The 17076-nt window shown below is 40.7% G+C and overlaps 1 protein-coding gene across 3 annotated transcripts in view; it reads left to right on the forward strand.

Annotated features, from left to right (window-relative positions):
* rasa2 (RAS p21 protein activator 2) overlaps positions 1–17076 on the forward strand; it is a 103445-nt gene that overhangs the window by 64807 nt on the left and 21562 nt on the right. For all 3 annotated transcript variants that reach the window (XR_013124730.1, XM_076988751.1, XM_076988759.1), the window contains 8 exons: positions 11851–11965; positions 13157–13231; positions 13504–13627; positions 13766–13872; positions 13963–14049; positions 14139–14216; positions 14335–14408; positions 14515–14621. Coding sequence is in view for 2 of the 3 variants with exons in the window: in XM_076988751.1 (XP_076844866.1) it covers positions 11851–11965; positions 13157–13231; positions 13504–13627; positions 13766–13872; positions 13963–14049; positions 14139–14216; positions 14335–14408; positions 14515–14621 (767 nt within the window). In the remaining variant the exon portion in view is untranslated. The remainder of the gene's footprint in view (positions 1–11850; positions 11966–13156; positions 13232–13503; positions 13628–13765; positions 13873–13962; positions 14050–14138; positions 14217–14334; positions 14409–14514; positions 14622–17076) is intronic.

The following is a 17076-nucleotide window of genomic DNA, read 5'->3' on the forward strand; positions in this document are numbered from 1 at the left end:
CTGTGGGGCGCCATATTTTCCTTTGTATGTTCTGAACATTCGTTATTTACAAGTACAAATTGGTAACGATCTGTCAGGTAGGACGGAACCAGGAGAGTGCTCGACTTCTTATGCCAATGAGTGTCTCCAGCCTATTTAGTAGAATGTTGTGATCAATGGTGTCAAAAGCAGCACTAAGGTCTAACAGTACAAGAAAATAAATGTGTCCTTTATCAGAGGATATTAAGAGATCATTTAGTACTTTAGTCAGTGCAGTTTCAGTGCTGTGATGAGGTCTAAATCCAGACTGAAATAACTCTAGGACATGTTCTGTCTGTAAGAAAGAAACTTTCTCAAAAATTTTGGATATGAACTACAGATTAGAGATTGGCCTGTAGTTGGACAGTTTTGTTGGTTGATGCATTTGTTACAGTGAGGATGAGATATTCAAAAGAATTGAACTTGAGGCTGGATTTTTGAGATGCCTATATTGGAGTCATATGTTGTGGCGACACCACTTCCGCAACAATTTGGACGGGGGTTATGAACATATCTATAGCCAAAGGGAGACACTTCGTTTAGGGCCATATATTCATCTGGCCGGGTCCAGGTTTCCTTCAAGCAAAGTATGCATAGATTATGGTCGGTAATCATTTCATTAACAAGTAATGCTTTCGATCAGCGCAGAGATGCTCTCAAGTCCTTTTTTGCAAGTCCCAAGTCAAGTCTCAAATATTTGAGTGACACTGCAGTCGTAAATCACTTTATACTTGTAATGGTCCGTTATCAATCAAATCAATACTTATATAGCACTTTTTACAACAGTTGTTGTCACAAAGCAGCTTTACAAGTGTCTGAGTCCAAGCCCCCAGTGAGCAAGCCAAGGGCGACAGTGGCAAGGAAAAACTCCCTAAGGGCATGAGGAAGAAACCTTGAGAGGAACCAAGGCTCAGGGGGGGAACCCATCCTCCTCTGGCTGACGCCAGTCATAAGAAAAGGTTCTTCCCCCCTGCTGTTACCTTATTAATAATAGTTCCTGGAGGTAATGCTCCTCATTACCTCCAGGAACTAATAAGAGGCCAGCACCCTGTGATCTTAGTGGATGTGGGGGTTCATAATAGGAAATAAGTTCCTGGAGGTAATGAGGAGCAAGCCCATGCAGTGCTTTATAAATCAGTAGAAGAATTTTTTAATCAATACAGAATTTAACTGGGAACTAATGCAGGGCTGATAGGACTGGTCTGATATGATCTGATTTTTTTGTTCTAGTCAGAACTCTGGCTGTGGCATTTTTAACTATTTGAAGTGTATTTAGATTCCTATATGAGCATCCTGACAGTAATGATTTACAGTAGTCTAGTCTGGAGCTAACAAAGGCGTGTACCAATCTTTCTGCATCATGCTATGATAATGCATTTCTTAGCTTGGCAATTTTGCGGAGATGTAGAAAAGCTATCCTAGTAGTATTATCTATGTATTTATCAAATGATAGGTCAGAGTAGAGTATGACGCAGAGATTTTTGGCTACTGTGCCAGGTATAATGGGGTAGTCTGAGATTTAGCATTAGATCTGGTATTTTCTGTCTTGCAGGCTTTGGGCCCAGAAGGAGAACTTCTGTTTCGTCCTCATTAAGTTGGTGTCATCTTACACAGGCCTCAATTTTTCCTAAACTGTGTTTATCATCAGGTTTGGCTGATATGTAAAGTTGAGTGTCATCTACATAGCAGTGAAAGTGCCCTATGCCCAATGGTATGCCCAATGGTAGCATGTTTTGTGTGTTTGGAGGGAATTTTATTGAGCTCTACAATTTGATAGCGATTAGTTAAGTAAGAATTAAACCATGAAAGGGCTGTGTCTGAGATTCCAACCCACTAAGATTTAGTGTTGCACGGTATACCGATACTAGAGTAGTATCGCGATACTTCGTCATTAAAAACGGTACAATACCCAATTTGCTTAGTACCGGTGCTATAGGACTGAGTGTTTTGTTTTTTTTTTTTGTTTTTTTTTTTTTAAAGAGCAGTATTTCCAAAGAGTGCCACACGGGGGCAGTGTGCGCATACAGCAGTGCAGCGCTTGCCTCCTCTCTGCAGAATAAGAAGAAAACGAGTACGATGGCTGCTAATACAAGCAATATTGCGGACTGTCCTCAGCTTGTGCACGAAGCGAAATATGGAATTATTTTGCATACATTTCAGACAGTCATGGCAACCCCGTGGACACATCAAAACCGGTCTGCAAACGGTGCTTTAAAGCTGTACCAACCAAAGGAGCCAATCGATTCTTTTTACATAAAATGCGCTTTCGTTTGACCCACCCAAGTTGCCGTAATGCACAGAACAGTTTGTAATGCTAAAATGGCAACTAGCAAACGCAGTGTGTTCGCAGCCTGTCTTAATAAACAAGGAAAGCAGCAGAAGTGCTGTGTGGAAATACTTTGGATTCAAAGCAGATACAGATGGAAAACCGAAGGACATGAACAACATGCCAGTTTGCAGGCGGTGCTTTCGGGACATTTCAACGCAGGGCGCTAAAGCCTTATTTATACTTGACGTGCCGCGAGCAGCACAAGGGTCTGCACGGTGAAAATGATGTAATCGCGGTGGCCTCACGCGCTGTTGATTCGCGAGGTCGTGCACCTCTAGAATTTTGTAACGTAGCGCGCCGCAGCGCAATGAACAAAGTCATGTTTGCAGGGTTCATACACCTTTGCAAGGTGGAATTAAAGCACTTGTACGTCACTTTCAAGATCCATTTCAATATTTCCCAGCACGTTAAACTTTAGTTAAATATTTATACATATACTCGAAATTATTCGCTTTTTTATCACATTATTTAATGGTTGTTTATTTTCAAAACACCCAATCTTAACGTCTTCACGTTCGCTCATGTTTCGTCCTGGAATTACAAGAGGCTCATATTTGTTAACGTAATACAAGAGAACTGTTCAGTCAGACAGCTATTTGTTTCAAGCATTTTCAAGCACTTTAACCTAAATTCCAGCATGTTTTCTGAAACACCTGAAACACAAAGCAACATTAAAATTGGTCAGGTAAATGTTCCTTCCACTCTTTTTGAGGGGTGTTTCTTTATACTACCACATATCGTTTCGGACAACACTGCACAGAATGTGAGATGCGGCAAGTTTAAACGCCTCCACTGTTCGAGCAGGGTCGCGCGAGTTGTGCGGACTCGCACGCTACGGTCACTCGCGAAAGTTTAAACCTAGATTAACACAACGAATCTGGCCAAACACCTGAAGGCATGCAGATTTGTACAAAACATTCCAAGAGGTTATTCCCATTTCTAGTATTATAGCATACAAAATTATGTGTCCGATTATGGTATCCTAGCAAATGTTTGTCATATTCTTGGTTTAAGAGCCTTAAGTGCGACAGCATAGGAGGGAGAAAAAAAAGAGTGATTGTACTACAACGGATCAATCATCTATGAATACTGAACTCTACTCTAATACTGAAGTTTTAGTTACTTAAAGACCTACAGTTACTTAAAGTTGTTTAAAGTATACTTAAAATACACTTTTTGCACTAGCATTTTTTGACTTCTAAATGTGAATTCCAGAGTGCACTACTATTATTTATGTTAATTTATATTAATGTGCAGTTATTTATTTTTCTGTTTTAATGTGGTAGGGACTACACATTTTATTTATTTGACATTTGTGAAACAAAATACAATATTCATTTGTTTGTTTATAAAAAAAATAAATTAAAAGGCTTTAAAACGGAAATGAGCACAGTATCTGACTTTGGTATCGAAAATGGTATCGAATTTCAATACTTTTTAAAGTATCGTATCGAAGTTGTAATTCTTAGTATTGTGACAACACTACTAAGATTGGGTGTGGGATATTAGCTGCACTAAGATTGAGAAGCACTAGCAGAGATACATAGCCTTGATCTGAGGCAAGGAGGACATAATTTGTTACTTTGATTAGTGTGGTTGAAATTCTGTAAACTCAAAATGGTAAGCACAATAAAAGTCAGAAGCAATTGGGTAAGGTAATAAAGTAAAATGAATTTAATAATTATATTTCAATCCATAAGCACACAAGGTGTTCATGAGGTGAACATGAGGTGATTAAAGAATATGATTGGATAAACTTGACATAATTCACACATGATTTGACAAATGTATATTGGCCTCTCCCCTCGCACACCCCATTTACACTTGGTGATCTCATGATGGTCTAAGAGCTGACATGGCCACTTCCAAGTTGAGACCAAGTTGAGACCAGCTGGTGTCTCCAGCAAGGTCAGTTTAGGAACATCAAATTCCGGGAATGGGCCGAGGATGTCCAGGGGAAAGACAATACAATTCTAAGGCCTACTGAGCCATACCAGTGCCCTACCAGTGTGTGGGGGTTCATAATAGGAAATAAGTTCCTGGAGGTAATGAGGATCAAGCCCATGCAGTGCTTTATAAATCAGTAGAAGAATTTTTTAATCAATACAGAATTTAACTGGGAACTAATGCAGGGCTGATAGGACTGGTCTGATATGATCTGATTTTTTTGTTCTAGTCAGAACTCTGGCTGTGGCATTTTTAACTATTTGAAGTGTATTTAGATTCCTATATGAGCATCCTGACAGTAATGATTTACAGTAGTCTAGTCTGGAGCTAACAAAGGCGTGTACCAATCTTTCTGCATCATGCTATGATAATGCATTTCTTAGCTTGGCAATTTTGCGGAGATGTAGAAAAGCTATCCTAGTAGTATACAGTGCCCTACTTACATGATTAACACACACAGCTTCTTTTTATGATCTTGGACATATATGATATGTTCAAAATGGGTCTATAATTACATAGTATAGTTGGATCAAGATTTGGTTTCTTGATCGCTAATTTACAGGATTTGGGCATGTGATCTAGTGAGGTTTCCTGGAATCTGAGTTTCAGCACCTGCTTGATTTTTTGGAAGTTTAGAAATAGTAATCTAGGATTGTTTTTATTATTCTCAATCAATGAGGTTAAGTATGCTGAGTGTGCTTTAGTGAGTGCCCTTTTGTATTCAATAAGGCTATCCTTCCAGGCAAAGTGGAATACTTCCAGCTTAGTAGATCGCCATTTCCGCTCTAATTTACGTGCTATTTGTTTTAAGTTTCAAATTTGGTCAGTATACCACGGTGCAAGCTTTTTAGATCTTGCCTTTTTATATTTGAATGGAGCCACTATGTCTAGAGCTGATCTGCAGGTGTTCTCTATGCAGTCGGTTAGACCAGTGATTCTCAACTGGTGGGTCGCTACCCAAAAGTGAATCGCGGACACGTTCTGGGTGGGTCGCGGACAGCTTGTAAAAAAAATAAATTAATAGGCTACTCTTCTAATTTTGCACTCGTCTTTTATCTTGAAAAAAGACATGCCAGGGCTCCAGACTCTGACTAAAATGTCGCAATCATGACCATAAATATTAATTTGAGAGTAATATAATTATTTCACTCACTAGTGGCGACAAGTGATACAACAGCATTATTTTTTTATGGGTGAGGATTTTTTGTCATTGGAAAAATATCCACCATTTTCTTTTGAGTTTGTATTAAAAAATTTAAACAATAGGCTAGCTCCACTCACATGGACGTCTCTGCCCATCAACAAATGTGGAACTAAATGGGAACTAATAACTCACAAATATACTCTGGCGTCTCACCATGTAAAGCCTTATACGTTAAAACAAGTATCTTAAAATCCACTCTCCACTTCACTGGCAACCAGTGAAGGGAGGCCAACACTGGAGTGATGTGTTCCCTACGTCTTGTTCTGGTTAAAAGCCGTGCAGCTGCGTTCTGCACCATCTGAAGCTTTGCCAAAGATCCTTGGCTAAGGCAAGTGTACAAGGCATTGCAATAGTCTATGTGCGAAGACACAAATGTATGTATGATTGTCTCCAAGTCCTGAAATGATAGAATATGCTTGATTTTTGCATGTTCCTAAGCTGAAAAAAAGCATGACTGAATAAGCTTTTTGATGTGTTCATTGAGTGGTAGCTGAGGGTCAAAGATAACTCCAAGATTTCTAGGAAGAGCATTTACTCTTGATGTGAGAGAACCAAGAGCCACCTCTACCTCCCTAGGGATTTTATCAGAACCCACAACCAGAACCTCCGTTTTATCTTGGTTCAGCTTAAGAAAGTTGCAGTTCATCCAGATCTTTATAGCATCTATACACTCAGTTAAAATGGCTAATTTACTGAAATCATTTTTGCTAAAAGAGAAATACAACTGTGTGTCATCCGCATAAAAATGAAAAGAAATATTGAAACGCCTAATTAAAACTCCAAGGGGCAGCATGTACAAAGAAAATAAATTTGGCCCGAGAATGGAGCCCTGAGGTACTCCAAAAGTGAGCTCAACCACTGAAGATTCTGTGCTCCCTGTGGACACAGAAAATTTCCTGTTTGACAAGTAGGAGGACAACCAATCATGTGCAGAACCTGATATGCCAACCCATTCAGATAAGCGGCTTTTAAAAATACTGTGGTCTACTGTATCAAATGCAGCACTCAGATCCAACAACACCAGAATAGACACCATTCCAGCATCGGCGTTCAGCAGTAAGTCATTTACAATTCTCACGAGTGCTGTTTCAGTGCTATGCTTCTTTCGAAAACCTGACTGGAACTTTTCGAAAATATTGTTTGTCTCCAATGCCTGGATGAGTTGCCCTGCGACCACCTTCTCCAAAACTTTAGCCATAAAGCAAAGTTTAGAGATGGGTCTGTAGCTAGAGCAAACATTGGGGTCAAGGCTCTGTTTCTTCAGAAGAGGCTGTACACTTGCCACTTTAAAACAATCAGGAACACACCCAGAACTAAGAGAAAGATTAACCACATTCAGCAGATAAGGACCCACAGATTCTAAAACGTTTTTAAGAAATCTAGGAGGAAGAATATCAAGTGGGCTAGAGGATGGTCGCAAGTGCTGCACAGTCTCTGTTAACTCATCCAGAGAAATTTGTGTAAACTGAGTTAAAATGTCCCTGTTACAGCAGACAGGAGTAACATCCATGCACCTGGATGACAGGGGAATATCAGCTCTGATATCAGTGATCTTGTTTGTAAAGTATTTTAAAAACTGTTCACAGCTGATAGCAGAAGGCTGGATTGCCAAAGTTGTCCCATTCAAAAGGGAATCGATTGTAGAAAATAAAAACCTTGGATTATGCTTATTAGACATAATTAAAGTGTTAAAATAAACAGCTCTTGCATCTCTGACCACATTATTGTATTGCAACATCAAGTCCTTCATATAAAGAAAATGTACCTTAAGTTGAGACTGCTTCCATTTACGCTCTGCTTGTCTATATTTTCTTCTGAGATCTACAACATCACCATTTAGCCATGGAGTGATATTGGATAGAGGTTTTGATCTGGTCTTATATGGAGCCACGTCATCTAAAATATCTTCACACAACATATTAAAATTATTTACAAAGTCATTTAACTCCATATACTGATGTAGTTGTGCAGATAGACGGTTAAAAGAAGATGTGAATCTAGCAGCTGACTTCTCATTTAAAACCCGAGAGCTTATAATATGTTTAGAGGACTCGGCTTTAGATAGAAAAACAGACTTGAACATAACGGCTTTTTGGTCAGAAACACATAAGTCCTCCAGCCTGAGAGCCTCCAGGTTAAGCCCAAGAGTAAAAACTAAATCCAACGTATGACCATGAATATGAGTGGGTCCAGAAATATGTTGCACAAAATTAAAAGATTCAACCATATTCAAAAAATCTGTTGCAAACCCATTCGTCTCCATCAATATGGATATTAAAATCCCCCACAAGCAACACTTTGTCGAAATCAATGACAATAGAAGCTAACAGCTCTGATAGTTCTGAATTAAAGCCTCCACGTGGCTTAGGTGGTCTATATAAAACAATACCAAGCACAGGTGTCTCGCTCAGAACTTTAAAAGCTAGCAACTCAAAACTTTTATATACACCCAGGGACAAACTGGAGCATTTAAAACTGGACTTAAAAACAACAGCAAGTCCCCCACCTCGCCCAATCCGTCTCGGACAATTTAAATATCCATAGTCTGCAGGGCACAATTCACAAAGTTGTGAGTTCTCCCCCGGTTTAAGCCAGGTTTCTACTAGAAACATGAAGTCCACATCATTTGTAGAAATAAAATGATTTAGCAGAAATGTTTTGTTTGAAAGTGATCGAGCATTCATTAGTGCCAGATTCACAACAGGATTATTTATCTCCAACTGCCTCAAACAGGAGATTCTCCGCAGATTGTTTGTGTTGATACCTCGGGATCTAAAGACGGGTCTCGCTATAGCAGAGCTGAAAAAAGCGTCGGAATGAACAGGACGCAGCCAAGCATACCGCACCTCCAGCGAGCGTTTGGCCATAGACCGGCCGAGCTGCTTAAGCATGCCGGCAGATATAGCAGGACAGCCCGATACACAAGGCGACCATGCCTGCGTATTACACCTCTGTTTCAGCCAGACCAGACAGCCTCCTCTTTTCCCACGTCTCCTACGTCTCTGCCTCCGTCGGATAGATTGCCACTCACAGGTGAAGGTACGGCAAATCTCGCCAGGAACAGTCAATAACGGTCGCGCAAATTTTTGTGAACCAAACGCTGGATCAGATGGAGTTAGCACACTCTCGCGTATATGCAACAGGGTTTCACGATCATAAGAAATCGCAGTATGTCCATGGGATAACATCACCAACAGCAATAAACAAACACATAAGACAGGTACCAGCACACCTGAGACGTCGCCACACACCGGCGCCATCTTTCACTTCCACCATGTGGAAGGTGCTGGACAATATTGAAAATGGACCTTGAAAGTGTCGTACATGTGCTTGAATTCCACCTTGTAAAGGTGGATGAACCCTGCAAACAGAGCTGAAGAGCGGAACACGACCTCGACCCGCCACAGCGAAGCCCCCGCGATTGCTACCCGTATTTTCCAGATTATAAACCGCTACTTATTCCCTCACGCTTTGAACCATGCGACTTATAATGAGGTGTGGCTTTTCTGCAGATGTTTCTTCACCCGTCAGGGGTGGAACAGAAAGTTAATCAGGTGGTAGGACAAAGTTGTAAATCAAAGAAGAAAGTGCTCATTTTCATTTAACACATGCAAGCAGCAGGCACGACGGAGAATTTTTTTCAAACGAACCTGTTGTGCCAAATTCAGAGTCCCCTCGTTTGCACACGCATAAAAATGCTACAGATGATATTCAGGAGTTACAGTGATTTTAACTTAGTTCATTGAGCACTCTACTTTTGTCCTAACTAGATATTTAGACATAATACTGCTGTAATACTGCAAAGTCATGGTCAGAGGTGAACTTCGTATAGCCAGTGTGTATTTTATTTAAAATAATTAACACCCTTGAGCCAGTGATCTATCATTGATTTGGGCTAAAGCGACTAGTTTATCAGGTGACCAGTCGGCTAAAAATGCTTAGTAGTTTGGTGCTGTATGAGACATTTTACTGCACAAGAAAATGGTTTCACGTTGGGCTTAGAGGGCAAACGGTATGATTTGACTTGATGTGTATGTGACCTGGCTGGTGGGGCACAGGAGAAGAAGTCTATCTGTGACCGTGTGTGCTGTGCTGAAGACGCTTCCTTCCACTCGCTGAACTGAACTGCTGCTGCATTGCATCTGGTGTTAAAGGAAGAGAGAGGTCGGGTGTGTGCGAGGTGGTGGCTCATTTCAGGGCATTGTTTTTAATTGCTCAGGTTTTCAAAAGATAATTTCAAACCGACCTCAGTAAAATGATGATAATAATAATAATAATAATTATTAAAAAACGAAGTTTCAAAAGGGCACTTTCGTTGATAAAGGGCAGAGTTGGTGGTGCTTTAGCACTGCTTTTGGCGCTGTGGCGGGTTGAGGTCGCGTTCCGCTCTTCAGCTCTGTTTGCAGGGTTCATCCACCTTTACAAGGTGGAATTCAAGCACATGTACGACACTTTCAAGGTCCATTTTCAATATTGTCCAGCACCTTCAGCTTAATTAAGTTAAGCACATAGTCGTCTGTAACTGCACCAGCCTCAATTTGTCCAATTAGACTGTTTATTTCCTCTTTTATTCTGTCGTGAAAAGACATTTCTGCTGCTTTCAAGTCCAAATATGAGCGATTGCTTCTGACTGGAGTCTAAGCCCCGCCCCAAATGCAGGCGAGCGTTCCTATTGGACAGTGATTAGATTTCATACTGGCACGATTACAGCTTTGCAGAGACACACAGTGGAATACAATGACGTTCAGTCGATTGCATTTCAAGGTGGCTTCTGGCACGAATTCAGCGTTTCTTTCTTTAAATACAAATCCACACACACTGGAGCTTTTACTTTTCATTGTGGCATGTTTTCATCACATCAGTGTTTAAATCAATCTCGTGATCATTACATTTAAAGGAGACATTTATGTCAGAAATACCGTGCGACTGGACTGTCGGGGGCGCTACAGTACCAAAAAACCTATGAAATCATAAAAACTTGCGCTGCAATCCTGTTATGCAGAATACAGACAAGCAATGGGTCTTGTATGATTCACATCAATGAGCTAAATAACTTTTAATTTACATCTCATAACAAAAAGTGCACTGCCTGACCAGAAATGAACCTTGTAATTCACTAAAATGTATTTAATAATTTAGACTTATTTAATTACTGTAATATCAGTATGGTAGTACTTTACTGGCCAAATACTGGAACTGACTGAAAAGTATGTTATTCTTCTGGTTAAGGAAAGATTTTGTTTTATTGATTTATTTATTAAATTCTCTTTTTGTCTTTAAAATATCGTTTAAAATATTTACCCTACACTTTTAAGAAAGCGAAAGAGCATGGGTTCTTACTGCATCTCATTTGACTTCTGTGTTCTCTATTTGACAATAAACACATATTTAACTGCTCTTAACTGTGTCTTCTTTGCAATTTAAAAACAATAAGAAACCCTTTACAATAAAACAATTATATAGCTCAAAGATTTTAGACGACAAATGATGCATATTGCGTCATACCGCATATCGCGGTGTTGAGCCACCATAAATAACCGCAGGGGAAATTCTTTCACCGCGACAGCCAGAGCCGGAGTGGCTAATCGGGAGATTCGGGAGGATTCCCGATGGGCCGGCTCATGTCAGTCTCTAGTTTGGGCCGATTGGGAGGGAAAAATAATTTTGGGCCGGATTTGGACATGAAACTCCCGGGCTGAAAATGTGTCCCACTGCGGCCCTGGCGACAGCCCTACTCAGCATGTGATTTAGTTCTATGATCTAAATCATTTTGCCAATACAATTAATTTTGATCCTTTTGGGCCTTTAGTGCCTCAGTTGAATCTTTTTTTTGCACATTGATTTATTTATGCATTTTTTCCACTGAAACAGCTTCTTTTTACTTTTAGGTCTAAAGGACCTTTTGGGCTTCTTTTTGCCTATTGAGGCCAAAATGCCTATTCGTGTGTGAACCTGCCAATTGCTGCTTGCGGCTATATTTTTTATTATTATTATTATTATTATTATTATTATTATTATTAATGAGAAAATTAATGATGATGATAAAATAATTTTTATGTACAGATAAAGATTATAGCTTATCTTTTGTTATGGGTTTTTTATTGTGCCGATACCAAAACTAGAGGGTGCAAAAACACTGGGTGAAAAATATGAACATGCATTTTAACATTTCCTGTGTGTAAATGTCTCACTAGCAAGTGTAAATGTGGGACTCATAAACATAGAAAGAAGAATTTCTTGTGCATTAACCATGATGTCCATGATTTTTGTCTTTCTTGATTTGAACATTGTCATTGCTCTTTGTTTGACTACTTGAGTTTTGAGATGGGGATAATGTTCTTTTCCTCTATAGGGAGGCAAATACCATTTTTCGGGGAAATTCTCTTGCAACAAGAGGTATCGACGACATGATGAAGTTGGTTGGGCGGAGCTATCTCACTATCACACTCAAATCTGTGCTGGATGAGGTAAATGTCCTGTCATTTTGCAATGACAGAACAGGCGTAGATCATGCACGCACAGCATTTTCAGCATTTAACCTGTATGTGCTAAGCACACTGGTCCTGGAGCTTTACAATAGATCAGGGGTTCTTAACCTTTTTCACTGTGCGACCCCCTTTTAGACTCCAGTAAATTTCGCGACCCCCACCGTTTACATTCGAAAAACTCCACAGCTTTTGATTGCAATCTCGAGTGCTTCATCTGCAAATGGCGTAGCAACTTGAAGGGCCTGAGACTTTCCTTGGCTAGCATTTCGCCACAAACAAGACATCAGGGTGGCCAACTCTCACGCATTGAGCGTGAGACACACGAATTTGACTGTCTTCACACGCTCTCACGCCACACTTCCGATATCTCACACCGAAAAAAAAACTAGTTTATTCACCTCTGATCCACATTTATGATTCAATAAGTTACTAGTTCGCTCTGGCGCCAACCACTGCTGATCGATCGGTCGCGACATAATACTTAATTTGTGTCCATTTTACACCCGCCCAGTAACAATTTACACTCGCCACCTCCTCCAGGTTCAAATCTCACTCCAAGCGATCTTGAAAAGTTGGCAACCCTGAACACACTGCGGTCATGCATCCTCTCCTTCGCTTGTCTGCGTAAATCCATATTCCAAGTACTTTTCATCATATTTTCTCACTTTCTTCGTTTTTTTCTGTTCTGAAGTTCCTGGAAGTGGGCGTTTTGCATCCCCACTTTCAGTTCGACGTTCTAAAAAATGCTCCATGTTAATCCAGCCTGGACGAGCGGAGCCACAATGTGCATGCGTGACCATGAATCAAAACTGAGAATGAGGCAGTTTGATTCAATAAACTTACTGAATCAACCTGCCTCATTCTGAGTCTTGATTCAGGTTCGCGCATGCACGGTGTGGCTCCGCTTGTCCAGACTGAGTAAAGAACAACAAAGTTTAGCTCCGAACCTGATTCGTCGCACATTTAACTCAGAAAAAACACCTTATTTTGTGTCACATTCGCGACCCCCTTGGAAGTACGTCGCGACCCCCAGGTTAAGAACCCCTGCACTAGATGATGGGTTTTGCATCTAAGCAGAGCTATGTAAATTTTTTATTAGAACCATTTACACTTACATCAGAGTTACACCTGTGACAAGTTATGAACTTAGCTTGCTACTCATGTCCACAGATTTGTGAATCCAACAAGACCTGTGAGATTGATCCCATTAAATTGAAAGAGGGGGACAATGTGGAGGTCAACAAGGTAAATTTAAAAAAAAATTCACAAGATGGGCTATAATTTAATATTTTTGGACTGTCTTTATGTACTGAATTACTACTTATGTTTCTGTGATTCAATCATTTCTGAATGCTGCTATTGCATGTTACCACTCTTTCCTTTGGTTATGGTCTTGACCCTTTTCCTATAAAGCTGCTTTGGGATGCCATCTGTTTTAAATATGCCTTTTTAAAGTTTCTCATATTTACTTTTTCTTTACATTAACGTACTGTGTGTGGGTGGGTTGGGGTGTTCAGGAGAATCTTCAGGGCTATGTTCAAAAGGTGTTCTCCTCCATCACCCAGTCCAGTGCCAGTTGTCCTCCGCTCATGTGTGATATTTTTAGGGCTCTCCGCCAGCTCGCCTGCAACCGTTTCCCTGGTGAGAGAAATTTGAAACCATAGCAACCCATTATTACATTTTTGCTGTGGGTAAAATGTGCATTAATATCCATAACCTGCAATGTTATCTAGAAAACACTAGGGTCTAAGGACTGATGCTCTTTTTGCTTCTCTCTAGGAGACCCTCATGTCCAGTATTCTGCAGTCAGTAGCTTTGTGTTTTTGAGGTTTTTTGCTGTGGCTGTTCTGTCCCCTCACACATTCCAACTCCGTCAACATCATCCAGTAAGTGTTTTAGTATATGCACGAAGATGCTTCATAATCTCCTGGAGATTTGTTTGTTTGCTTCTCCTGCTATTGTGTTCACTTTGTCAGGACCCCGACATATCCCGCACTCTCACCCTCATCTCCAAAACGATCCAGACTCTGGGTAGCTGGAGCAGTCTGTCAAAAAGCAAACTGGTAAAAATAAAAAAAATGTACACAGTGAGATATCAATGTTAAGGCTGGATATGCTTCTCCTAACTGTATGCTTTTGTCTTGTTTGGCAGTCTAGTTTTAAGGAATCATACATGTATGATTTCTTCAAATTATTTCAAGAAGATAAATGTATAGAAAAAGTTAAAAGGGTAAGACTTACTGATTTGCATTACTGACTCAAGAATATGTACATTCTGCTGTGTTCTGAAGGCTGTAAGTTTAGCTGTGTTAAATGGTGTATACTTGGGTCCCACTGTTTTCTTTTAGTTTTTAGATGACATCTCCTCAAATGTAAGCAAAGGAACGAGTGGTGTGGAGGACTCAGTTGTGCTTAAGGAGGGGTTAAGTATCAGACATTTGAACATTTAGAACACAGTACTGGAGATGAAGCTTCAGACCTGCATCAATGCACCACTGATGAACCTGTGTGTGTCTGTCTGTCTTCAGAGAGGTACATAAGCGAATCCAAGGTAAAAAGCGTCTGGGGAAAAAGAACTTTCACAAACGTTGGCTTCAAGTTACCAGTCGGGAGCTGTCATACCACAAGCAAAAAGGTGATTGGCTATACACTTCTGCACACACAGCCTATGTCTGCATTCATGGCTGCTTTTCTGTAAAGGGACCCTAGACCCTGTGTGAGGAAGTACAGAAAGGCAGCTAATCTGTATTTCCATCTGTGTGCTCTTCTACAAATCTGAATATTTCTCTGGTTTTACAGTTTCAAAACCAAGTGCTATTACAGTATACATACAGGTCCTTCTCGAAAAATTAGCATATTGTGATTCTTTTCCATAATGTAATGATAAAAATTTAACTTTCATATATTTTAGATTCATTGCACACCAACTGAAATATTTGAGGTCTTTTATTGTTTTAATACTGATGAATTTGGCATACAGCACATGAAAACCCAAAATTCCTATCTCACAAAATTAGCATATCATGAAAAGGTTCTCTAAATGAGCTATTAACCTAATCATCTGAATTAATGAATTAACTCTAAACACCTGCAAAAGATTCCTGAGGCTTTTAAAAACTCCCAGCCTGGTTCATTACTCAAAACCACAATCATGGGTAAGACTGCCGACCTGACTGCTGTCCAGAAGGCCATCATTGACACCCTCAAGCAAGAGGGTAAGACACAGAAATAAATTTCTGAATGAATAGCCTGTTCCCAGAGTGCTGTATCAAGGCAACTCAGTGGGAAGTCTGTGGGAATGAAAAAGTGGCAGAAAATGCTGCACAACGAGAAGAGGTGACCGGACCCTGAGGAAGATTGTAGAGAAGGGCCGATTCCAGACCTTGGGGGACCTGCGGAGTCTGGAGTAGAAACATCCAGAGCCACCATGCACAGGCATGTGGAGGAAATGGGCTACAGGTGCTGCATTCCCCAGGTCAAACCACTTTTGAACCAGAAACAGTGGCAGAAGCGCCTGACCTGGGCTACAGAGAAGCAGCACTGCAAATTTTGCATGTCATTCGGAAATCAAGGTGCCGAAGACTGGGGAGAAGGAAATGCACCTCAGTGCATGGTCTGGGGTGCCATGTCAGCTGCTGGTGTTGGTACACTGTGTTTTATCAAGGGCAGGGTCAATGCAGCTATAGCTATCAGGAGATTTTGGAGCACTTCATGCTTCCATCTGCTGAAAAGCTTTATGGAGATGAAGATTTCATTTTTCAGCACGACCTGGCACCTGCTGACAGTGCCAAAACCACTGGTAAATGGTTTACTGACCATGGTATTACTGTGCTCAATATGCCTGGCAACTCTCCTGACCTGAACCCCATAGAGCAGGGGTCGGCAACCTATGGCACGCGTGGCACCGTTGGCACGCCGAGGCATAATCACTGGCATGCGACACGCTGGACCAGCATCAGCAAAAAAAACCTGCGCGAGAAGCGGAGGCATTTATAATCGGCGATTGCGATATAATACTTAATTTGGGTCCATTTACACGTCCCCTCCGCTAACAATTTAAACTCGCCAAAGGAGAGTCAATTTATATGTTTATTACCCCTTACGGGGACACATACATTCTGGCCAGACGAATAACAAAAGGGCACATGGCCACATGGCCACTTTTAACAGCATGGGTGAGACCATACAAAATTCACCTAATGCATTTCCCCTCAACAGAGACTAACAGAACACTTATAGCTCAATAATGCCATTTCCCATCTCACATCCCATTCCCAACACCCAACATAATACTTCCATGTTAGGCATAAAAACAAGAAAGGTACATATAGTTCACATAACTCTCTGAATACCTCTGGTTCACCCCCTAGAAAGGTTTCAGATAGTCTAGCCCACATTTCCCAGAATATAAAGACAGGCTCAGTAATCCCGCACTCCCTCTTAAGCACCCCCACTGACCCACGCTGCAGACATGGCTCCTGGGGAACAAACACAGAAGGCAGGAAAACAGATCTGGGTAAGCTCAATAAAATGCTACCCCTGTCCCAACCTATGGTTTGACTCTACTTGCTGGTGTGCCCTCCTAGCATAGAAAAGTACATGTTTTCAAAAATACTAAACCATTGGCACAAGGTATGAACAGTGTTACCCATATTATAAAGAGAGCTACAAGAGAGCTACCTACATCCAATAAATGTATGGTTTCATATACACTGATGTCTTTATTTGGAGTCTTTATACCTATAAGCGCATTAAGCTACATTTAAAACCACCTGAACTCCCCAACACTACCAACACCCACACACACAACACACGTGGGGGCCTTAGTGGGCCGTCACACACTCTGGATGAGCTTAAGGCCGCTATCGAAGCATCCTGGCCCTCCATAACACCTCAGCAGTGCCACAGGCTGATTGCCTCCCTGCCGCGCCGCATTGAAGCAGTCATTCCTGCAAAAGGATTCCTGACCAAGTATTGAGTGCATAACTGAACATAATTATTTGAAGGTTTTTGTATTAAAAACACTTTTCTTTGATTGGTTGGATGAAATATGTTAATTATTTGAGATTTTTGTTTTTTCTTTACTTGTT

Source organism: Brachyhypopomus gauderio, chromosome 2, assembly GCF_052324685.1.
Source record: "Brachyhypopomus gauderio isolate BG-103 chromosome 2, BGAUD_0.2, whole genome shotgun sequence".
NCBI classification, from domain to species: domain Eukaryota; kingdom Metazoa; phylum Chordata; class Actinopteri; order Gymnotiformes; family Hypopomidae; genus Brachyhypopomus; species Brachyhypopomus gauderio.